The sequence below is a fragment of the Macrobrachium nipponense genome, chromosome 1 (assembly GCF_015104395.2).
Source record: "Macrobrachium nipponense isolate FS-2020 chromosome 1, ASM1510439v2, whole genome shotgun sequence".
Lineage (NCBI taxonomy): Eukaryota > Metazoa > Arthropoda > Malacostraca > Decapoda > Palaemonidae > Macrobrachium > Macrobrachium nipponense.
In genome coordinates, this window is record NC_087200.1 from 173,284,130 (window position 1) to 173,309,509 (window position 25,380).

Sequence of the window (25,380 nt, forward strand, 5' to 3'; positions counted from 1 at the left end):
AATACTTAGCAATTGCGTTGTTTATGAGCTGAGAGATGTGACATCGAGTTGCAATTGCAAACTCTCCAGGGTAGAATAGTATAGTTGTTGCCGGTCGTTTGTCATTACTCTCGTTACTCTCGGTAAATTGTTTCTTCGTGTTTTTCCATTTAATTTGAACCGCTACTTTTGAATGCTTACTGGATCGTTTGTGGAAAGAATGGCCGAACTATAGTATGTAGTAGGGTTGTGGAAGTTAGGTTTCATTCTGCCAAATTAAATAGTTAAGTCCAATGTATTAGGTCTATCTCCGAGTGATAAGCCTAGTAACGTTGCCAGGCTACCTAGTACCCTGGCCTCCTCTACCCACCTTTGACCTCCCCGAAGTGTTTAGTTTACCCCAATGCCAAAACGGTGCCATGGGCGAGGTGTGTCGATGAATTAATTCCTGAGCTAGTATCCCAAATTAGTAGCTAGATACCACCTAACACAGCCCGAAGACGAAAGGTTAGGCTTGCCCACTGCACCGTCGTTTTTATTTATTTATTTATTTTATTTTTGTGCTAAAAAACAGGAAGAATCGTTGATGTAAAAATTTAACATCTGTTTTTTTTTTTAAAAAGAATCGTTGATGTAAAAATTAAAGATCTGTTTTTTAAACAATTGTATAGGCTAGTTTCCGCTGCTTAATAGGCTACGAGGTCTACTCCACTGAATGCTGTGATAAGTAGCAGCCCATTTTTGTGTGCTTGTCCATTAAATTTTACTTTAAACCATTAGGCCTAGTATGACATCTGGACTTGTAAATATAATTTTCCTATAGCCGGGTAGCTCCAAGGTAGGCCTTTTACTACCTAGGTAGTAGGAGACTAGTATAGCCTATAAACAGAAAATAGGCTAGGGTAAAAAACCGCATGGTACAGGGGTGGACCATGTACGATCAATGTGTACAACCCCAAGAAAAGTACATTATAACGCGTCCTGACACCGGAGTAGAGGTCTTTAGCTCCGTTTCTCACTAACAAGAAGTCGCGTCTGATGCACATCTCCGATGTCAGGACGCGTTATAATGTACTTTTTTTGGGGTTGTACACATTGATCGTACATGGTCCACCCCTGTACCATGCGGTTTTTTACCCTATAGTAGATCTACCCAGATGTTTCAATGTGTTTTGAGCATTTCTGACATTTGTTTCTGTTGCAAATTAGTAGTACTATTTACCTAATAGCTAGTAGGTAGGTACTAGCTAAATAGGCTAGGTAGTAAGCCAATTTTGGGGACCACTGGGAAGGCTGAGTTTTTGGCTGCGGGTGTAGTAAAACACAAAGCGAGGGCCATACAAAGACTTTAATCTCTTCGGTAGCGTAGTTCTCATTCAGATTACCTAAGGTAAATGGTTGGTTAGGTCACTTGGTAATGAAACATTCAAAGCACACATTAGGTAAAACATGGTAAGATTATATTTTCAGGTCCGAAATGGGATAGTAAATTTTACCTGCGTTGCTATGTTTTAATGTGAACTTGAAACATTGGTAATGAAGCATTTTTGATATTTGTTCCTTAGAAATATCAACACCACTCCCGTCTGTGCTGAGTTAAGTACCAACTCCATTGGAAAGAATGGTAAGAGACTAAATATCTTTGTAACCGGGGCTCTGCGGCTGCTTAGGGCACCAAATGACAGAGGGGCCACCAAATTTCAGATTAGAAAAAATATAATTAAATCAACATTAACCCTTAACCTTAGGAGCCAGGGTAATAAATCAATATACTACAGCACCCCAGACTGGCAAAACTTTGAGGTCGGCTAATTTAAAAAAAAAAAAAACCACTTCCATGGATAGAGGGAGATAGACTAATGCACATATTGTAAGAGAAATGTTCTAAACAAAAAGTTAAACATGACTACTATTTAGAAATCCTTGTGGGGCCTCTTTTACAAGGCAATCATAAATTTTACGAAGTTATACATGATTTTCCGTATAAATAAGATTATATTTTTTAAAATTATAATTATAGTTCGCAATATCAAAACAGATAAGAAATAAAATTAGTAATAAATTCTGAGCATATTTGTAAAATATTTTCATTAATTTACCAAGAACAAAGATGCAATCACTTTTTTGGATTTATTCATGTTTTTCTCTGATAATACTTTGCACTCTTCTTTGCAAAATTACATTTATAACTGATATACTATCAACAGCAACCTCCTGGTATAATAATGAGCAAATTTATAAAAAAAATATGTGTGAGAGAGAGGCACTACCTACATCCTCCCTTGAAGTCAAGATCCCAACTAACTCCTCTCTCATGAATCGTCCAGTTGATTTTAGTCAGTCTAAAAGTTGTCATTAGTGAATTTATGGGCTTTAGAAGTAATGGCGCCTGATTCCCCTAAATCGATGACGCGTAATATTGTTACTCTCCTTGAGTGACTCCATCCACCACCCAAAACCTGTTATTGCTACTCTAGTAAGCATGTCCGCCCACTAAGGGTTAAGAGCTGAGCTAAAAGAAACATATGTTGAGCCCCAGGTCAGAGCAGTGGCACATTAGAGGGGGAGTCCACCTAGTTCATGTGACCCCCCCCCCCCCCACCCCCCCCCCCCCATGGATATGGATACGAGAGCATTGTTTTCTTTCAATAAATCATTATTAGTAGCAAACATTTGCTTAGTTAATGATTATTACAACAACTACTACTACTACTGTGTACATATATATATGCATACATATATAAACATTGATATTTTTGTACCGTACAAGTTACACACACACAAACATTATATAATTATATATATATAATTATATTTATGGATGTACTTACATAATTGAATATATTTTCTGTATCTTTCAGGAAAAGCACAACAATGCCTGAGCCAAAGCCATTTGAGCGTCTGCCAGAAAATGTCAAGCCAAAAGTTATAATAATCCAGCTTCTATCCTCAATTTCCTAGTTTAAGTTTGTTGGTATTTCATGGCTCAGAAGAAGTTGAATTGGAAGTAAGTGAACTGTGCTTGTGGGTTTGATGTTTATGTGTGATATCTATTGAAACTTTTATTTTAATCTATTTATTTAACTGTAATTATTTTAATCTATTTATTTAATTGTAATGATGCATGGCTGATGAATCAGGCAAGTTCTCCATAATGTGCAGCATAGACTGTGAACACTGATTAGGATGACTTATTGAAAATTGTTATCAACAGATCAAGGAAGCAACCAAGCAGATAAGATTCAACTCTGTGGATTTGACTCTACGAGATGTCAAAGTTACACTGTCTTCAGGCGAGGTATTGATTCCAGAGTCCACTGAAATTACTGCTGCTACAGAAATGGTTGCCCTTACTTTTCAAGAAACACTTCCGATTGGAACAGCTAAACTTAGTTTGGCATTTGATGGGGAATTGAATGACAAGATGAAAGGAATGTACCGTAGCAAGTACACCTCGTAAGTGTAGAATGAACATTTTAATTTCTATATTCATTTAAAACATGGCTTAGATTTTCTATTTATTGTAATGTTTACTATTAATATAAGTATTATTGCATGGGTAAGGTTCTTGTTATCTATTTAAATTTTTTTTTTTATTAATGATCTTGAGCATTAAGAAAGAGTCCTGTTTCATGAAGATATGAATTTACCAGCTTAAAAGAATTCTTTCTTTAGGTCTTGGTAGACCTTTGTTTCAGTATCTTGTTTAAAAGATATAGTTCAATTTGTATTTTAGTAGGCTTTCAATTCATTTTAAAGTCTGCCATTTGTTCATATCCTCATCATTACATAATTCATATACTCAATAAAAATCAAGGTATATGTCTTATGTCTTATCGCTTGGCGATAGACTTTTTGTTCTTTCCTTACGGCTGTCATCCGTAAGTAATGTTTGGTTCCTCTCATCTCCCTTGGATATCTTAGTAGAGAGGTTCTTTCTTGTCTAGAGGAGATGATTCAAACAGGCTAGTTGAACAAGTTAACAACTTTATTCTGTAACTCCATACTAGAGATGCAGCTCGGTCGGACGACCGATATGTTTGATAGTTGGCGTGGAACTGCCATTCTAAAGCATCGCGTCGATAGCGGAACATTAGCTATCTCAGCAATTCATATAAAAACAACATACGTAGTCGCCGGCTCGGAAGTTACAAGTTTCCGGCGTAGGTTAACAGGTCAACCGCTTCCCATGGAAGTTGTTGTGCAAAGTTATCATAAAACATAAAAATGTTGACAAAGCTTGTAGCTAGATCAGGCTACTGCAGACAGCGCATAGCGTAATCTAGGTCTGCTTTGGTCACGTAGAACCCTCCTAATGCCATGACCCAGGTCACTGGTTTATATATATAATGTAATTCTTACATTAGGCTCGGTCTGCTACCTATTCAAGCCTTGAATAAAAAAAAATTACTTTAAACATTGTCCATAGGAGCGTGCTCGTAACATACTAAGTGATTAAATGCATAAAAGCAAGGTTCTGTTACATACCCTTGTTGACATATTCATAAACAAAGATAAATGCATGGAAAATATAGATCCATGTTTTGGTAATAATAATGATTATGTACCCAAAAATAATAAAATGGTAAAAATCAAAACATGTATACATGATTAATATGATAACATGTAACCTGATTAAGAATAATGGTTACTAAATAATGATTATAGCATGATCATGGATAAGTGTTCAAAGAGTACTTGACACTCTTTTGTAATAGATAATATTAAATTGTACAATGGTATAATAGTATACTTATGGAAATCTGCAGAAAAGTAATATATATAGGGCTGATATTTTATTAGGTGCCCGAAAAATAACTTTAGGAATATATTAATGTATAATATTGGGCTATAATGATTTATTAGGGGCCCCCCTGGAGATACTTTAAACTGTTCAAATGCAAAGGCGTGAGTCTTTCCCCCCCCCCCCCCCCCTTGTCCTACAATTTTGCCAGCATACGGACCGCGTTTTCACACACAACACAATTCCAGACAATTCCCTAGGCACAACTGAAGTGGCCAGGTTCAGGCGGCCCTAAACGCAAAAGACTTGAGTTTAACGGGTACGTCATCCAGACGGGCCAGTACGTTCCCTTGGAGATCCTTCTGTTTACGCCTCAGCCTACGCCAAGCAAAGATGTTGACGGCGATAACCAATATGGCCGTCACACTGAACACGGCTAGCAAAATGTAGTAGCGAAGATTTTTCTCCACCTGCATAAGTCGATGACGCGTGGGTCATCTCAGCCAGTTGCGTGCAAACGATGAGCTACTCGCATGCGTTGTATGGGAGAGGTAGTGATGGGATGATTGTGGTAGCACGTGTAGTTCGCGAAATACGCCTTCTCGCGTATTATCGTGTTGACCCCTCTGACGGTATAGTTTGTAGATGTCCCCGTACAACCATACGGCTGCTACGAAGATAGGGGCATGGGCGGTGGATGTGTCCGGACACACGACGTCGAATCCGGCCTTATCATAACGGATCCAGGAACCATTATTCATCCTGTAATTGAATTTATTACCGTAAAAGGGATAAGTTTCCCCAGACAACCTTCGCTTGTATGAGAGAGAGAGCCGTTTAGCACTAGTCTAACTCACATGAATCCGTTGATATAGGATAGAATTCAAAAGAGTCAGCTGTACAAATTTTATTATTCATGGCTTCTGAACAGTGAGTGAGTTTATCTAAGTCTTTACTGACTGTAAATGATTTCTTATCAGAAGAAATCAGTACATGCCCCGTTAAATTGGATATTACTGGATTTGAGTTATTCGTCATAAAAGTAGGAAACGGTGCGATTTTGTAGCGATTGCCAGCATCGGAAGAATCAAAAGGAATTGTGATCATAATTCTATAATTTTCTACGCTGCGACTGATTTAGGCTATAATAGAATTCTACTTTATGGGCATCCAATAAAGGAATATACCCTAGCTTCTCCCGTCCGTTTTCCAAAGTTAACGTCAGATCTTTAATAGGCATGAGGTGAGGAGATAACACACCCTTTGTTTGCTAACGTAATTGCTTCTACGTAATCTTTTGACTTTTCAATAAAATGTGATATTTTCACACGGATTGATCTATTTTCGAACTATAGTAAGCTAAAGTAGCCAGCAAATGTTGAACTTCCATGACCTGATCGATATTATTTGAATGTTCATTAACGATATTCATTATTTGATTGATCGAAGATACTGGCTGCGAAGTTCTGATAAGGCCAGTTCCGTTTTGTGTTGCAAAAACTCAATTCTTTTATTTTGATTATTTATCTTGAGGCGATTTGAGATTCCTAAGCCTAGTTCGCAACTGATCCTAAGATGTTTAGTCCAGCTAGAATAAGCGGGTTGCGGCGTTCAAGAGTATTGTGCCGTCACAGACCACATCAGCAGGTCACGAGCGAGTTCTTCTGCCTCGGCGGTTTTATTTTGGTATGTCAATAAGACAACATTTCCGCGACGCTTAGTGTTTGAGCTAGTGAAATCTCTGAGTTAGCATGAAAATTACGTTCATGCATTTCCTTAAGGGAAATACCAAACCTCATCAGGTCATTCTTTAAGTTAAGGACGTCATCTTCAGGTAAGAAAATACATGCATATCTACCTCGATAACAATATTACTTGACACGATGAATACATCATCGATTCTCTCGATAATCGAGCCATGATTAAATTCTATGTCTTTAGTCCTAGCGCTCTTTCCATACAACAAAGATTGTCTGAATGACAACAATATCACTCCTAACAATAACAGATTCATTTTTGAAAACCTGCAATGAGTAAAACAGATGTAATAACTCGCGTAAAAGAATAGGTTTACATACAATATGATTAATAGATATACTATTTAATATAAATTTATTATACAAGTTTCATAAATACAACCATTTTTTTTCCCTCACTACCATCTACCTTTCTTTAGATTCTGATATGTGCCAATGGGACTATTCTCACATCAGTGGGTTGGGATACATTTTGAACCCTAACTCTATTGGCCGTTAAATTTTCTAAAATGTTAAACGGGCCTTCAAACTTAGGTGTCAGTTTATAATTTAAACCTTTACGCACGTATACTTGTCTGTTATACCTGATCGCCCACGGCATATGTTCTAGTTGGCTTAGCTATTTTATCATGATTTTTTTTCATTATGATCTGTGCTTCTTCTAAATTCTTACGAATTATATTATATCGACTTATGCTTGCATCCATAACATCCTTTAGAGGATTTGATAAATTATTGTAGGGCTTTAAGATGTGGAAAGGCGTTCGGGGCACCCGGGATACCGTGACAGTGCCTCGTGCGGTGTCATTTTAATAGACACGTGATACGAGTGATTAAGTGTGCTTAGTACCGCAGGTATGGCAATGTCCCAGTTGGGATCTGCCCCCCCTAAGGTGAACCCTTAAAATGTTTAAAACCTTACGATTTGCCCTTTCCACTAGCCCATTAGATCTGGGTGATAGATCATGGTATTGACTTTCTTTATACTAGGAATTCGCACAAGGAGTTAAGGAAATGATTATTGAACTCACAGAAAGCCAAATCCTTATTTTATTGGCATACGATGCTTAGAGATATAAAAAAGCACATAGCAAATTGTCGCACTTGTCAAGAATACAAAGGGCACAACGAAGACACCTGTCAGCCTAGGGGCTTACCCCGTGCCAAATCAACCCTTTGAAAGAGTACATTTAGATTTATTAACAGGATTTTACGAGTCAGACAGAGGAAATAAGCACCTCCTAGTAATTATAGACGCTTTGACTCGATATACAGAACTTATAGCGCTTAAAACAAAAACCGCGGTCGAGTGCGCTAGGAAGTTTTACGAGTGCTACATTTGTAAACATGGAATTCCACACATCATTATCTCAGACTCGGGCGGGGGAGTTCAATAATCTTTCCTTAACTCCTTGTGCGAATTCCTTAGTATAAAGAAAGTCAATACCATGATCTATCACCCAGAGTCTAATGGGCTAGTGGAAAGGGCAAATCGTAAGGTTTTAAACATTTTAAGGGTCACCTTAGGGGGGGCAGATCCCAACTGGGACATTGCCATACCTGCGGTACTAAGCACACTTAATCACTCCGTATCACGTGTCTATTAAAATCCCACCTCTGCCACCACTTCTTATGTCTTATCGCTTGGCGATAGACTTTTTGTTCTTTCCTTACGGCTGTCATCCGTAAGTAATGTTTGGTTCCTCTCATCTCCCTTGGATATCTTAGTAGAGAGGTTCTTTCTTGTCTAGAGGAGATGATTCAAACAGGCTAGTTGAACAAGTTAACAACTTTATTCTGTAACTCCATACTAGGGAGATGCAGCTCGTCCGGACGACCGATATGTTTGATAGTTGGCGTGGAACTGCCATTCTAAAGCATCGCGTCGATAGCGAACATTAGCTATCTCAGCAATTCATATAAAAACACATACGTAGTCTGCCGGCTCGGAAGTTACAAGTTTCCGGCGTAGGTTAACAGGTCAACCGCTTCCCATGGAAGTTGTTGTGCAAAGTTATCATAAACATAAAAATGTTGACAAAGCTGTGAGCTAGATCAGGCTACTGCAGACAGCGCATAGCGTAATCTAGGTCTGCTTTGGTCACGTAGAACCTCCTAATGCCATGACCCCAGGGGTCACTGGTTTATATATATAATGTAATTCTTACATATGTATTAGAAAAAAAATTTTCATTTACAAATTTTTAGTATTTTAATTAGTATATGACCATGAAATTTACAAACTTCTTATTTTACTGTTTATTGGAACACAAGATAGTCATAATTAAATACCAGTCGTGGGCCTTTGTTTGTTAAGACCTCAGGTTTGTTAGTTATGAAAAAGACCAGTTGATTAAAAATTTGTCATTTGTTCATATACAAAACAAAATCTGTCTTAATGTTAGGATAGATTTACTCTTGGTACTATTAACCAACTGGAGGTTTGCCACTGTTGGTCAATTTCCCCAATGAGAGAATTCCAAGATAACTGACCTCTATTTCAGAACCTAAGATATATATGATTATCTTAGATTCAGACTTCTTGGTTTCCGTATAATGTCATAGTTCATTGCATCTACGGAAGATAAGAAGCTATCTGTTCTAAAAACAAAGCAACATAGCTATTTACGTAGGTTTGCTATCATTCCTCCCACCCCTTGCTGAAGAGAGGAATGCCCTGCTATTGATAGGTATCTTACATTAATGATCACTCTCAACAACATGGCTACTTCACTCACCTGTATCATGTCCGTTCCAGCTTATTATGGTACTCTCTTAACTGCCTGTAGGTAAAGGAGATAGAAAATAGAAAAGAAAAAAGACCAGTCATTTCATTCAATTTACTTTGATACCCTCATCTTAGACTAGATACAAACTGATCCTCCAGGGGTACTGGATGAGCTACAAAACTTGTTGAGCAGCCACCACTGGACCCAAGAAAAAAGTGTCATAGGCCCCACAGGCAACATCCTTCAAGTAAAAAGAAGTAAAAGTGGTTTGTCGTAACCATGAGCCAGCCGTCTGAAATCTATGAACAGACATATTCTTCTTAAATGCCAAAGACAAGCTCAGACCTCTAATGTCATGGGCTCTTGCCCTGACAACATTGAATCTCTTGAATTGGTTGAAGAGATATTCCTGATTGTTTCCATAAAAGGGAGCACTCACTCCATAAGGCCCCATTATAAACTAAGTGCTTATAGCCACCTTATGATTGAAGGGATTTGCTTAAAATTTTTACCACTATTCTTCAACTAATAATGAAATTTTCAAAAAGAAAAGCTCAGAAATTTGACATCAAAGTTAATTTTTCTGCATTTGAAAAAAATCATAGTCACTTCAAAAATGATATATAAAAAAAAAGTTTTACTCAATCAGTTTTGCTTTTTAAAATCAAGATAGTACATATATATAGTTCTAATTCATGGACTTTGGTCCAGTCCTCTTGAAGTTATAAGGACTTATTGTTGAAAAAACTAAATTTTGAGAAAATGGCAAAAGAAAATTTTATTTATTTTGTAATAACTGTGAAACTGATAGAGTTAGAGGGCTGATTTTTGCACTAAAACTATTTTATCATATAAGAAATATGACATGACATTTACAATTTAATTCAGTGAACAGAACTGTGCTCTCTCTTGATTTATATAATGCCTAAAATTTATATTTTTGGAGTGCCAACATCATAAAGCCCCTTTCTATAAAGTTAATGACTTATACATAATGACTAAAGGTTATTTCCCTCTAACTTTTACCACTGATTATACAAATAATACTGAATAAAAACAAGTCCTGTCTCAGTCTTCTTTGCGATTGAAGCATTTAGCTTTGGAAAAAAAAACTTCTCAGGAAACCATGAAAGAGCAATATTGCTGGACTCAAAAATGAGAAAATAAAAGAGATTTAGATTCTGAAGGTTCATTTATCCCTGTAAGTGGTTTTCTCTACTAACAAAATTTACTATACAATCAAATGAATAGAACTGTGCTCTCTCTGATATTATATATTACATAAAATTTGCATTTCCGGGTTTGACCTGTGTCTGCCGGTGAAAAGTCGTGTAGCTCACTTTTCTAAGTTTAAATAGATTCTAGATATACCAGAGAAAAAAGCTAGCATGGTATGCTGAGGTTACTACCCTCGCGCGAGCACCCAGTGGGCGTCGGGTCTAAAGTACAAGGCGAGTGGAAGCCACTACCCACAGGTCTTCTGCCAATTAGAAGATTCCTTTCCAAAATCCCTCCCACGGCGAGAGCCGTTACGAAGATTACTCCCCCTACCTTGCTCTCGCTCTTGCTACTACCACCCGACCCGTGCGCCATCTACATTCCTGTAACTAGCATTTGTGATGGTCGCATGCGTCTTCAATTGCTCCCTTGGTGCCTTAAATTGCCGAAGCTACGTCTTCCATGGAACTCTGCTTCTTCAATCCAACTTGAGTATTCCAAATTGTGTTTTCGTAATTCGTATGATTACGATGCATTCCTGGGGTGCCGCTAGTTTATTCGCCATTTGAGTGCATCATCAGACGCGTGCGTCATTATTATTGATTATTTCATTTATTTCTATTCTTGTTTTTATGTTAATTTTATATTTCATATCATATATGTGCCTTTTAGGGCTACTAGCTAGCCTATCGTACTTATCATCGTAGAGGAGGGAGTCCTCTCTCTCTCTCTCTCTGCCGATACGAGACGTGCATATGTTATTGTTTTAATGTGCACCAGATAGGTTTTTGATTTACGCATGTTCATGATTTTATATCACTGAAGAGGTTGGATGAGTTGCTTTCCTTCCCTAGCTTAACCGACCACGCCTAGATAAGGTTTTGGAAGGTAGGCTAGGTGCCCCTACCCCTATACCCGTACCTCTCCCCCTGTCTGCGCTACGGTGCTAACGGGGAGGATATCAAGAATAGAAAGTATCTCTCTTGTCATACTGTTGGACCTATCCTCCCTACCCGTCCAGATCGAAAATTTCGAGTATGGAGGGTTTGGTTGAGTGCCCACCGTCCCCGCTTTGACGTCCTTGGAGGTTTATCTGACCTACCTGACCGGATCCATAGTGATCTCGGAGAGTTAAGTTAGATCCATGCTGGGTATTTTCCTTACACCTTATGTTCCTCCTGCAACTCTTCCGTGATACCTCATTATTGTATTGTATATTATATTGTTTATTGTATATTATATTGTTTATGCACATTTATGATTTTCATATCACAAGAGGTTGGAGGAGTTGCTTCCTTCCCTAGCTTAACCGACCAGGCCTAGGTTAGGCTTTGGAAGGTAGGCTAGGTGGCCCTACCCCTATACCCTTTCGTCTCCCCCCGTCTGGGCTACGGTGCTAACGGGGAAGATATCAAGGATAGAGAGTATCTCTCATGTCATACTGTTGGACCTATCCTCCCTACCTGACCAGATCGAAAATTTCGAGTATGGAGGGTTTGGTTGAGTGTCCACCGTCCACGCCAGGATGTCCTTGGAGGTTTATCTGGCCCACCTGACCGCATCCATAGTGATCTCAGAGAGTTAGGCTAGACCTATGCTGGGTATTTTCCTTACACCTTATGTTCCTCTTGCAACTCTTCCATGATACCTCATTATGGTATTGCACATTATATTGTTTATGCACATTTTTGATTTTTTGAGTATTCCATACAATCATCAGTGACGTATTTCATATTACGTGGTTAATTTTAACCGACCAAGTTAGTATTGGTTCGGGGGAAGGCCTAATGTGCTCATGATGTCCTCTGGGGTTTTAAAGAAAGATTGATTAGTTTATATTCTAGCCTCTGCCCCCCCCCAGCTTCTCAAGAGCGTGTTCGTGCCTATCTCTGCGTAATTTTAGCATATTGTACATGTATAATTGTTAGGCTACTAGTAGCCTATCGCATTTATCACGGGAGAGGAGAGAGTCCTCTCTCTCTCTCTCCCAGTGTGAGACATGCATGAGTTATTGTTTAATACGAACCAAATAGAGGTTGAATTATGCACGTTGATTTCATATCACTGAGAGGTTGGTAGAGTTGCTTCCCTCCCTGTCTTAACTGACCAAGCCTAAGTTAGGCTTGGAAGGTAGGGTAAGTGTCCCTACCCCTGTACCCTTTATGCCTCTCCCCCTGCCGGCGCTATGGTGCTAGAGGGGAGGATATCAAGGATAGAGAGCCTCTCTCTCTTATCACATTGTTGGACCTATCCTCCCTGCCGATCTAGATTGAAAAATTCGAATTTAGTAGGTTTGGTCGGGGGCCACTGTCCACATCATGATGTCTTGGAGGAGATTTGGCCAACCTGTCCGGTTCTGTAATGATCTCGGAAGGTTTAGCTAGATCCATACTGGGTATTCTCCTTTTGCCTTATATTCCTTTGCAACTCTTCCATGATGCCTCATTATTAATTGTATATATTATTCTTATATATTGTCTATTGTATTGCTGTACATTAAGTGGTCTGGTTTGTGTATCATCTTGGCCTAGCCTCCTTTAGTACAACCTTTAGAAGTAGGCCATGTCCTCCTAGTTGAGAGCGATCACTGATCGGTCGCTGTACCAATCACGACGGGCCATAGGCCCAGTCGGCCTACTACCCTTGCAGTAGTAGGCTACACAGCTTTCAATAGGTGACCATCTCTGATCGGGTTGGTGGCCAGACGATCACGACCGACCACCCCACATACCACCTACCCCCGCCCCCCCCCTTTCCCCACTTCCTAGCTCGGCTTTGCCGTACGCTTATAACTCGCGGTGCTAGTAGTCTTATCGATGAACGACCACTTGAGTTTTCACTTAAGTGGGGAAGAGAGGAGTGGGAGTAGTGGGGTTACTGGTATTATACGTAATCCCTTATGTCTCCGAGTGGATAGCTCCGCCGGCCTTATAGCAGTCTGGTACTGCACCAGCTGGCGGACATCGCTCCGGATTGTGCATTTATACAGCTCTGCTGCTCGGTGGTCTCTCTCCCCACTTGTCCGCTCCGGCTACAGGTTTGGGCTAGGAGCTACGCTCCCCCCAATAGAGGCGGGCATGTTCAGTTAGAGGAATTATCTTCCTCTGATCCGCCGCTTCAGCCCGTTCCGCTGGCATTACTTATGACAATGAGAGATGAGACTTTGAGTAGGCTAAGCTTTGGGGAAAATCCCTTCCAAAGGGATACAAACCAGCACCATCAGCGGCGACTGAGTCATCTCAGGCCCCTCGGCCGTCGACTTCGTCTGCTAAGTCGCCTGCTGCCAAGGATTCTCTCCCCCCTAAGGGGTCGAGAGCCAAGTCCGCCAGATCCAAGGCGACGGAGTCTGGATTTGACCATGAGACCCTCGCTAACCTTCTAATGTCGAAGGTTAGGGAAGGTCAGGCCCCTGGAGGATATGTTGACCGGATTTCTCCACTCCGGATCCCCGGCGCTGGCTATGTCAGTGCCGGATGCATCAAAACTACTGCCATTTGATAAGAACAACCCGTGGCGGTTAGCTCTAAATGCTCCATTCTTGGATGGGAAGTTAACAATTGAAGGGTGCGGAACCCGTCCGTTGGAGGACTTTGAGCTCTTCCCGGAGGGTCTCCAATTTCCTTTTCCTGGATTTGTCAGACTAGCGGAACACGCGCTAGTCAGAATAGACAAGGTCCCGAAGGAGACAGTGATCTTCCCTAGGGACCAAGCCCAAGCTGTTTGGGTTTGCACCCTCTCCGACTAGGATTGCGTCAACACTGAGTCGACGCCACACAAGGGTACCTACACCATGTTTGTGACCCCAGCCAACGTTCCGTCGCCCTGTTCAGACAAGGTAGTGGAACTAACCCTACAAGCGGCAGCAGAGGACAAACCCCTACCAGTACTAAAGGAGACAGAGGCTACCTCTCTTCTCTTCCCCGCAGGTAGGGAGTTTTGGAACAACGCTTCGGCCAAGTTTACAGCAGGTAAACTTGACCCGGATTGCGTTTCCACTCTATTCTCCGAGAAGCTGCCTAAAATTCCGGACCATTTAATCAAGGTGGAATTTGAAGCAAGATCAAGACTAGGAAGATCTATCAACTTGGTCACTACGGCAGAGTTGGTAGCTTCCACTTACCTTGACGAACAGGTGTTCTGGATCCTGACGAAAGGTCTACTACAGATTTTCCAGTCGGACCTCTACGATTTTGCGATGGCAAGACAAGCTTGTAGGAAGTATGTCCTGGCGGGTGCCTCTATAAGGCATGAGCCTGATAGGCTGATAAAATCCTCAATATGGGGAGAAAACCTGTTCCCGGGAGACGAGGTTAACAATGTCTCAAGAAGCAGCCAGAGCCAACCAGAGCCTCCGGGTCCATTGGGGACTCCGCTTCAAACAGGACTCCCCTTCAAACAGAAATTTGAGACCCCCGGACAACAAACCAGACCCAAGAAGAGGCCAAGGAGATTCAATCCTTACCAGGCCTCCCGTCCTCTAACGGTCGTACAAGCTGTCCTGGTTTCACAAGTCGGTAAGCCTTTGACGTCTAAGGCTCATCCGCAGCAACAGTTTGTTTACTACTAACACTGCCAGCCCAACAGCCTTCAACCTCCACAGCTATAATGACCTCCCCATCCTTTAACCCCGCCTATGAAGCAAGGGATCTATTTCGCAGCCACAACAGGCATGCGGGAAGTAGCAGGGCCAGAGGTGGCTCCCGGCTACGAGGTGGACCAAGGGGTAGAGGCTTCCGAGGAGGTAGAGGTAACAGACCTGCAACCAGTCAGTGAGAGCCCGCAGGTAGGAGGGAGATTATCTCTTCCGGGACTATTGGACCTTCAGTCTAAGGGCCCACGGTATAGTCTCAAAAGGTTTGGGGTGGAAATGAGAGAAAGGGCCCCTCCACCAATAAAATTTTATCAGATACCAACGGCGGACCTTATAGACTATACCAAAGATCTCCTGCAGAAGAAGGCCATAAAAAGAGTGAAACGACTAAAGTTTCAAGGACGTATGTTCAGTGTCCCAAAGAAGGACTCTGACAAAAGAAGAGTGATTCTGAACTTATCCTGTCTCAACTCATACATTCATTGCAACAAGTTCCGCATGTTGACAGTCTTGCAGGTGCGGACCTTACTTTCCCGTGGGGCCGTCACCACCTCTATAGATCTTACAGATGCTTACTATCATGTTCCAATAGCAAGGAACTTCTCTCCGTACCTAGGCTTCGGGCTAGGAAACAAGGCTTACTCATTCAGTCATGCCTTTCGGGCTCAACATCGCACCCAGGATATTCACAAAACTAGGAGAGACGATAGTTCAAGAACTAAGAACTCAAGGGGTTATGTTAGTAGCCTACCTAGACGACTGGCTCATTTGGGCAGCCAGCGTCGAAGAGTGCCGCAAATCAACAGCCAGAATGATAAAATTCTTGAAATTTCTGGGCTTCCAGATAAACATGGAAAAATCTTGGCTTGTTCCGGCTTCCCGCTTCCAAAGGCTGGGGATCCAATGGGACCTAATAAGACACAAGCTATCTCTTCCACCCAAGAAGGCCAAGGAGATAGCAGCGGCTACGAAACAGTTCCTCAAGAACAATAAGTCGTCTCGGCGTACCCAAGAGAGAATCCTAGGTTCGCTACAGTTCGCGTCAGTAACAGACGTCCTATTAAAAACCAGATTGAAGGACATCAATCGAGTCTGGAGAAAGAGAGCCAATTTCAATCTCAGGGACAAGATCTCAATCATTCCACCTATTCTAACAAAGAGGCTTCGTCCATGGACGAAATGCCGGAACATGGCCAAGTCAGTACCACTGCAATTCCCTCCGCCGTCTCTAACCATCCACATGGACGCATCACTGAGCGGCTGGGTAGGATATTTACAGTACAAGAAAATACAGGGAACATGGTCGGATATGTTCCGCCAGTTCCATATCAATGTTCTAGAAGCTAGGGCAGTTTTCCTGACCTTAAAACGACTGGCTCCGGCCAGGAACAATCGTGAGAGTAGTCTCGGACAGCCTATTGATGGTACACTGCATAAACAGAGGAGGCTCCAGGTCAAGCAAACTAAATCATGTATTGATTGCGATTTTCTCATTGGCGGCGAAAAATCATTGGCACCTGTCAACAACTCACCTGGCAGGAGTAAAGAATGTTATCGCAGACGCACTTTCCAGGACAACTCCGCTGGAATCGGAGTGGTCCCTGGACAGGAAGTCATTCCGGTGGATTTGCAATCAAACCCCGGACCTTCAAGTAGACCTATTCGCCACAGAATCCAACCACAAACTATCATGGTACGTGGCACCCAACCTGGACCCTCTAGCTTACGCCACAGATGCGATGTCCATAGATTGGAACAATTGGCAGAAGATTTACCTATTTCCACCGGTAAATCTTCTGATGAAGGTCCTGCACAAGCTAAGATCTTTCACAGGACAAGTAGCATTAGTGGCACCCAATTGGCCAAAGATCAACTGGTTTCCGCTTCTTCTAGAACTGAAGCTCTGACCCAAACGGATCCCTCGTCCAGAACTGACACAGACAGTACAAACCCAGACTGTGTCAGCTTCCTCAAGAATTCTGGGTGCCCTAACTTTATGGACTTCATGAAGTTTGCAACCCAAAAGGATGCTAGTATTGATCCACTAAACATCTTATTCATAGAATCAGATAAAAGAGAATCAACGCTCAGGCAATATGATTCAGCAGTGAAGAAGTTGGCCAAATTTCTAAAAGACTCAGAGGCTCATAAAATGACCACGAATCTGACAATTTCGTTCTTTAGAACTCTATTTGAGAAAGGCCTAGCCGCTAGTACCATTACGAAAACCAAGTCAGCCTTAAGGAAGATTTTTCAGGTTGCTTTAATATTAACTTGTCAGATTCATACTTCTCCTTGATTCCACGAGCATGTGCCCGTCTGAGACCAATAGACCACCCTCATACGGTCTCCTGGTTTTTGAATGATGTACTTAAATTAGCCTCAGACACTAATGAGTCATGCTCTTTTATAACCCTGCTTAGGAAAACTTTATTCCTAATGGCCATGCATGGCCTCAGGTGCCAGAATATCTGAACTCTCGGCTCTCTCTAGGAATCCAGACTACATGGAATTCCTCCCGTCGGGTGAAGTATTACTATCCCCAGATCAGAGGTTCTTGGCTAAAAACGAGGACCCACAAAACAGATGGGCTCCATGGAAAATCATTCCTCTTACACAGGACATCATTGTGTCCTGTCGTTACCCTTAAATCCTTCTTAGCCAGGACATCCGAAAGATCTTCAGGCCCCCTTTTCATTAGAGAGAAAGGTGGTACGATTTCTCTTAAAGGTATTAGACAACAAATACTGTACTTTATTAAACTGGCCAACCCGGATTCAGTCCATGATATCCGAGCAGTGGCTACCTCCATTAACTACTTTCACAACATGAATTTCGAAGACCTGAATAAATATACGGGTTGGAATCTCCAGCAGTTTTTAAACGCCACTTTTTTAAAAAACTTAGAGGCCCTTAAATTAGCAGCAGTTGCTGCAGGGGGCATAGTCTCCCCTGAATAATGAATCTTATCAAACTCCTTTCCTTAGCCTTGGATCACTTCTTTTCCCTTAATACTCTCTCCTTCCTACCTGCCTCGCCCGTATTCCCTGCCAAACCTCTCCTCCGGGTCGGGATGGTTCATTGTCATCCCGCCACCGGAACATGTATATAGTGTTGAGACCATATTGGTTTTACGGACCTGTCTGTACATACCCTTGTATATTGCTTCAGATATCATGCTTAGATTTTCTGGTTATATTATCTTGTTATTATTATTAGTTTTAAGCCATAGTTTAAGGCCTAGTGTAATTAGTAAATAAGGAAAATTTTCTGCCTCATTACAGTGCGTTTAAAAAATTTTTTATTCCTTAAATGAACCTTGGGTTTCATTACCCCCCTTTTATATACTTGTTTGGTATCTGTTAAGCTTGGATGGGAATTCTCTGATACCTTTTCACCGGCAGACACAGGTTGAACCCAGAAAAGGGATTTTGACGAAGGAAAAATCTATTTCTGGGGGAAGACCTGTGTCGCCTGGTGAACCCATCCCTTTTTTCTTCTTTCCCCACCCTTAACCAATCCAAGCTAGGGTGTCTATTCCAGGAATGTAGATGGCGCGCGGGTCGAGTAGTAGTAGCAAGAGCGAGAGCGAGGTAGGGAGAGCATCCTTTGTAACGGCTCTAGCCTTTGTAACAGCTCCCGCCGTGGGAGGGATTTTGGAAAGGAATCCTCTAATTGGCAGAAGACCTGTGAGTAGTGGCTTCCACTCGCCTCGTGCGAGGGTAGTAACCTCAGCATACCATGCTAGCTTTTTTCTCTGGTATATTTAGGATCTATTTATACTTAAAAAATGAGCTACAGGAACTTTTCACCGGGCAACACAGGTCTTCCCCCAGAAATAGATTTTTCCTTCGTCAAAATCCCTTTTTCGTCGATGTACCATACGTCCAATCGGCATACCACAGACAATTTTAGTCGATGTTTAATATGTCCAATCGGCGTTAAAGGGTTAAGTTTCTCTCTGAGTATTTAATATTTTGTGTGGCCTCCATCTGGCTGTACCACAGCCTGCATTCTTGAGGGGTATGATTTCAGCAAATCTCATAAAAGCTGAGACTCAAACTCCATTTCCCTGAGCACTTCAGTCACCTCTCTTTGCAGGTCGTTGAGGCTTGGTATACCATCATAGTTCACTGTTCACGCTTCAACACGATCCTTTAAGACACTACCAATGTTTTCACACACATTAAGGTCAGGGGAGCTACCTGGAAATTCACTTGACGAGAAGAAATCGATACAACTTTCGAGGCAGCTCCTGTCTGAAGAGTCTTGAAACATGGTGCCTTATCAAGCAAAAATATGACTTCTTCAACAGATAACACATTTTCAGGATCTTTGAGGAAAGGAAATACTCCACTAGTAAGCACAGAAGCACAGTTTCTCGGAAGTATTCGCCATTCCTTGACTGTCCTTTTTCTTTGATGATCCACATTAACCATTTGGGTGTGAAACGGAAAAATTCCCAAACATTCAGGAAATTTCACAACTTGGCGATTGCGCACATCATCGCTGATATCATCCAACTTTGTAGCCCAAATTATGTCATTTTTATGATTTGACTTCCTGACTGTGTAAATGAATTCCTCTTATGCAGCTACATGGAGAAAGTCAGCTTCAACCCAATCTTTAAGAAGTGAACCACAAAACCATGCACGGTCTTCTCTCTGTTGCTGAGTGATGTTGGGCTTGCTGATAACATGAAATGGCTTGATACCGGATTTTTTCAACTCATGATACACAGCACTATAACTTCTCTTCTTTTCCCTTTTTGTTTCTAGTTCAAGCACCAATTTACGTAAAGACTTTCTTGGTCTACCCACTGCCTCAGCTATGATGTCTTTTGACTCCTGAGAAAGGACTTCAGGCAAGATTCTCACTCTTTTTGTGATGACAGTCATGGATTTTTGTTCCAGTTTCTTTTAACAAAGGATTCATCTCTTTTAATGTATATAGCTATCCAGGAACACGAAATGAAGGATGCGCCAGCATCCCTGGCCTCTCTGAAGGTTATAGCCCGGATTCGGTCAATCCATCTGATTTTCTCCGAGTCGTTAGCCATGGCTGTATCTAACTCCGTCACTCAGTCTGAAAATACAAGGAATATAAAATGAAAAATAGCTTAATAAAAACTTAAGATAATGTACTTTGAGATAGGCTATAGCAGAAAACTTCATAACTTTCCATTTGTCCTGGGGGGGGGGGCTCGAATTTCGAAACACCCGGTACATTGCTTCTTTATATTAGGCTGTGAGTTGTTAGGTGATTTTGATAATTATCTTACTGCTATATTCTTGTTCCATTCATGGTTTCTTCTCAAGACTTATTCCAGTATAAAATAAAAAATTATACAGTGGTACGCAAATTTTTAAATTCTTACTTCATTCATAATCCTGTAGAATATTTTACAAGAAAGAACTTAAATTTTATACATCAAATATTTGCAGTTAATAAAATGTGGAAACTAATCTGTCATTGTAAAAGAAACAAATTTTTAATTGTCACTTGAAATATATGTAATTGCTTTGCAGTGAGAGTGGTGAAGATAGATATTCAGCAGTTACACAATTTGAAGCAACAGATGCCAGAAGATGTTTTCCTTGCTGGGATGAACCAGCACTTAAGGCCTGTTTTAATATGACACTTGTAGTTCCTCATGACAGAGTGCCTCTTTCCAATATGGTAAGCTAATTTATTTTGTCTCATATTTACCTCTTTGGAATAGTGTTATGAAGTTATAAAAAGAATTCTATTGTGTCTTGCCTCTATTTTACATGGGATTAATAGGTGGATGATTGTTCACTCAGTTATTTTGTTAAACCACTCATAGTAAAGATAGGTCAGCAAGAAGGTATTTCTTAATTTTACACCTAGCATTGTTTTAGGAAGTAAAAGCAGCTGTTAATATATTTTCAAATTTTTGTACAGCCAGAAATCTCTAGGAGCCCTTGCGAGTCTGATCCGAATTTGCAAGTTGTAAAGTTTGCTCCCTCTCCTCTTATGTCCACCTACTTGGTAGCAGTAGTTGTTGGAGAGTATGATTATGTGGAAGATATGTCAGCAGATGGTATTAAGGTGAGTGAATAATGGTTGAGGTGTTTATTTTGAACATGTAATATGATATGACTGTTTATCATTATTTTCATTGGCAGAGCAAAGCAAAGGTCATTGCTTTGTACAGGTACTCTAACCTAGCCATAGAAAACCTGTCTTGAAAAAATTTTATTTGAACTTTTGAAAATACAGTATATTGCAACTGCCATGAGATTCCTTTGTGATACATATATGTTTTTTTTTTTTTTTTTCAAAGAGGATTGTCTTTGAGAAGGGCAAGGGAGGTCTAAAACCATATAAAATAAATGAATAAAGTGTTACTTACACGTAAATGTACAGTACAGTGACTCCTCTATACATACATAAGGTTTTGGTTCTTGAACCCCTTAGGTATGGTGAAAACTGACATAGGTTGAAAGAACCCATCAGAATCTTCAAATCTGTTCTCAGTACATATTATGAAAATACACATAAGAGCCTATGTGGTAGTTGATGCTATATGTAATTTTCTTAGTGATTTATACATGCATTTTATTATACAATAAAAAACAAACAATACTCAATGGGTATATTTTAACTAATCCTGGATTGTTCTGAATATAGTAGGTAATGGGCAGTCTAGCGTAAAAATTGCAGCACTTAAAATTATGTGGTAAGAATCAGATCTGCGACACATCTGAATATTAATGTAACAATAACAATGCTGGTACGTATTGGTAAATGTATTTGTTCTACCAACTGGTACTGTATAAAAGTTTATTAAAAATATTTCAAGATTAAATATTTATGACAGATCTATAATGCTAAACAAAATTGTCTAAAACCTGCTAACTGCTAAAGCTTTTGTGTGTGTGTGTGCCTTTTTTTTTTTTTTTTTTTTTTTTTTTAAGTAAGTTACTGCAAACCACCAATTTTTTTATTTTAAACCCACAGCCGTCATGTATATTGATAGTGAATAGTGCAGTATAAGTTAAAATAGTCTTACAAAATTAAATTCTATTACAGTTACACAGAAAACATAACGAAAAAGAAAGAAAAAATGAGAACAAGGGGGCATAATGCTGGCAGGAAGTGTGAAATATGTAACTGGCTTCTTGGGAAAGATGGCCATTGAACTGTTGCCATGAAGGCAGTTAGAGAGAAACTGGTATGATGATGCGTAGTGGCGGTAAAGCAGGTTGCGTAGCTTCCTCCTCCTCCCCTATTGGCTGACACCCATTGCCACCAATTCCTTGTGTGTTTTTAACTGGACTTCAGCTAGTGCCAGGGAATTTATCCTTATGTTAAGACCAAATGTTTGTTAGTTGTGAAAGATACAAATTGATTTAAAATTTGTCATTTTAGAATGAAGTAGAAAAAATTTTTACATTTCTGACACTGGCATGAAACAGTTTTTCCTAAGACTTCAGCTTTTCCACAGATTATATCTAATATTACCTTATTAATCTAAAAAACTCATTATTGGAATCAGACATATAATTAAACACTCAGTGCATTTTGATAAATAATAAATGATCAAAAATGGGTGATCACGAAAAATAGTGAATATAAGTACACAAGGACAGACGAACAAACCTAGTTAGTGTCCAAGCTTGCTTTACATGAATGGCTGATTTGGTGGGATCAAGGGTTAGGTAGATTTTTAGCATGAAAGGTAAGAAAGTAACTCATCAGTGATCAACCAAGTAAAGATACACACTGTCTCATTTTAAATTTCTGTACATACATATGCATGTAATATTCTACCCTTATTTTGGGAAACAATCAGTTAGTTATTTACATTTTGTAAAGCTTGAGTGTGGATTTCCCAGCACTTCAAAGATGGTCTATGATGTATTATGCATCAAAACATAAGACAACGTTTTGCACATCAATGTTTGTTGGCACATCAAAGTTTCAGGATATCAAATACTATATGTACTAGGTCACACCATAAAATATGTAAGAACTCAAAAATTAATAGCGAAAGAGAAATTAAAAAGTATGCTGTAAACAAGGAAAAAGTACAAAATTTTATTACCAATTAATGAATGTCCAACAACCGCTGTAGCTCCTTTCAAGTCGAGTCATTCAGAGAAATGGGGTTATATCAAGGGCTGTTCCAATGTTGGAAAATTTTAGGTTGGCATTCAGAGTAGGCATCCAGACTTTGATTGATTAGCTGTATACTAACTGATAAAGGGCCAGCTTTGTCACTGAAAAGCCATCTTAATGATGTCAAGGGAAAGCCTTCTTCTCAGTCTCCACATTCATCAATGTCTGTGAAGATCCCAAAAGTGTTAACATTTTGAAAGCTTGATGGCCATGCAGAATAAAGATGCCTTTGAGAAAACACTACATAACATCTGCAGTCTTTTATCTTGAGAGGGGCCAACAACTTAAAGTCATATGACAGCTAAATGTGGCTGGTAAATGTGTTCTTTTGGCTTCCAGTCAATAGCTCTTGCTGTAAGGTCACATGATTGCTGATTTTGACTGGTAAAATAGTACGCCTTTTGGCATCCAATCGATTTCTCATGCTGGAAGTTCATATGACAGCTGAATGTGACTAGTAAATGCATATCTTTTGGCTTCCAATCAGTTGCTCATGCTGTAATTGATACCATCAATAATGTAGAAGAAAGGGTGGAAGGGTCATAGTTGGAGAATTTAAAGATTGTATAAGATGTCAGGATGTTCTATTTATGAATGACAGTCTTTCATCAGTGGTCTTTTTCCCATCAGATGTAAACTGCTTGGAATGATTCCAGTTAGAGAGTTTTTGGTCAGAAATGAACTCTCTCCACCTGGGGGGTGTGTCCCAGAAAGTTCAGAGGTCTTGGAACATAACAATGGCCAAACTTTGGTATCATTAAGTCTTCAGCAAAGGTTATTAGGTTCCTTTTCTGCAGATGAGCCTTCCATTGTCTATCTGACAAGTTACCTTCACTTCTTACCCCTGTGACTCTGAGAAATTCAAAGCTTTGACCAGTAAGATGAGATGGATACTAGAGAAACAGACTATTAAAGAGGTTGCGATGACTAATTTTCCTCAGTCATCAGTTCATTGCGTCAAGGCAGTTGGGTGGGGCTTTTTCACCAATTACAGCTTCCTGACTCAGTTTTTGCAACAACTTCTTTCCCAGCTTATACATCTCTCTGCCAAGATGCAGTTAGTTTGGGCTGAACAGGTTTTAGTTAGCATCTACCCAACCATACAGTTTGAAAGTTTTGATTTCGGACAACAGATATCCAAGTACAGTGGTACCTCGACATACGAAAGGCTCAACTTACGAAAAATTCGAGTTACGAAAGCAAATACAAAGATTTTTTTGGCTCTACATACGAAAATAGTTCAGGATACGAAAGGTTGTTGCTGTAAAGTCCCGAGATTCGCCCGGACCACCAATAACAATTTTAAAACTTGCCCGCCGCCAACTAAGTAGACCCGCCACCATCCTCCCGCTCTCATTGGTTCCTGATGCTTGTCACCGCCATAAGATCCTGCTCTCCTATTGGTCAGCATCTCTCCCATGATCCCATCCAAGGGCGTGACTATTTTGTCTAGCAAGAGGAGCCACGTGCACGATGAGATGGAAAGGCTGCTTCTTAGTCTGGATAAAAGACAAAGAAATCGCTGGTGATACGATAACAGAGACGGCAATCTGCCACAAGGCCAGCGCTATTTTTGGTGATTTGATTGCCCAGGCCGAAGACGACGGAGGAGAAGGGACATCGACGCCAACCCCAGATTTTAAGGCTTCTCATTGGTGTTCGAAAAATTCTGTAAACGGACTGGCATCCATTCGGTGGTGCTGCATGGGGAGGCGGCCAGCTCGGACATGAAAGCGGCCGAAGCCTTTATTAAGACGTTCAACGAGATGACAATCAAGGAAGGCTACAGTTCTCAGCAAGTCTTCAACTGTGATGAGATTGGCCTTTTTTGGAAAAAAATGCCTCATCGGAAGTACATCACGCGGGAAGAGAAGAAGCTACCTGGGCATAAGCCTATGATAGACAGGCTTACACTCGCACTTTGTTCGAACGCCAGTGGGGATTGCAAGGTGAAGCCCCTACTTGTGTATCATTCGGAGACTCCTCGAGCCTTCAAGGCCCACAAAGTGCTAAAAGAGAAGCTTCCAGTGATGTGGAGGGCTAATGCAAAAGCCTGGGTAACGAGACTTTTGTTCACCGAGTGGGTAAATCTGTGTTACGGCCTGACAGTGAAGAAATTCTTGGAAGAGAAGCGAGGCGCTTCTCTTCCAAGAATTTCTTCACTGTCATTTCCCTGAAATGTCTGCTGTTGTTGGACAATGCCCCTGTTCACCCTCC

General features: G+C 40.6%; 1 protein-coding gene and 1 pseudogene across 1 annotated transcript in view; one reads left to right on the forward strand and one right to left on the reverse strand.

The window, feature by feature from the left end:
* The window catches only part of LOC135219853 (puromycin-sensitive aminopeptidase-like), a 185,904-nt pseudogene that overhangs the window by 93,260 nt on the left and 67,264 nt on the right, over positions 1 to 25,380 (reverse strand).
* Positions 1,450 to 25,380, forward strand: part of LOC135219852 (puromycin-sensitive aminopeptidase-like) — a gene marked incomplete at its 3' end in the record, with an annotated part of 38,028 nt that continues 14,097 nt past the window's right edge. Inside the window, 6 exon segments of the mRNA XM_064256962.1 lie at positions 1,450 to 1,603; positions 2,841 to 2,925; positions 2,927 to 2,986; positions 3,194 to 3,435; positions 20,547 to 20,697; positions 20,944 to 21,090. Coding sequence (XP_064113032.1) covers positions 2,854 to 2,925; positions 2,927 to 2,986; positions 3,194 to 3,435; positions 20,547 to 20,697; positions 20,944 to 21,090 — 672 coding nt within the window.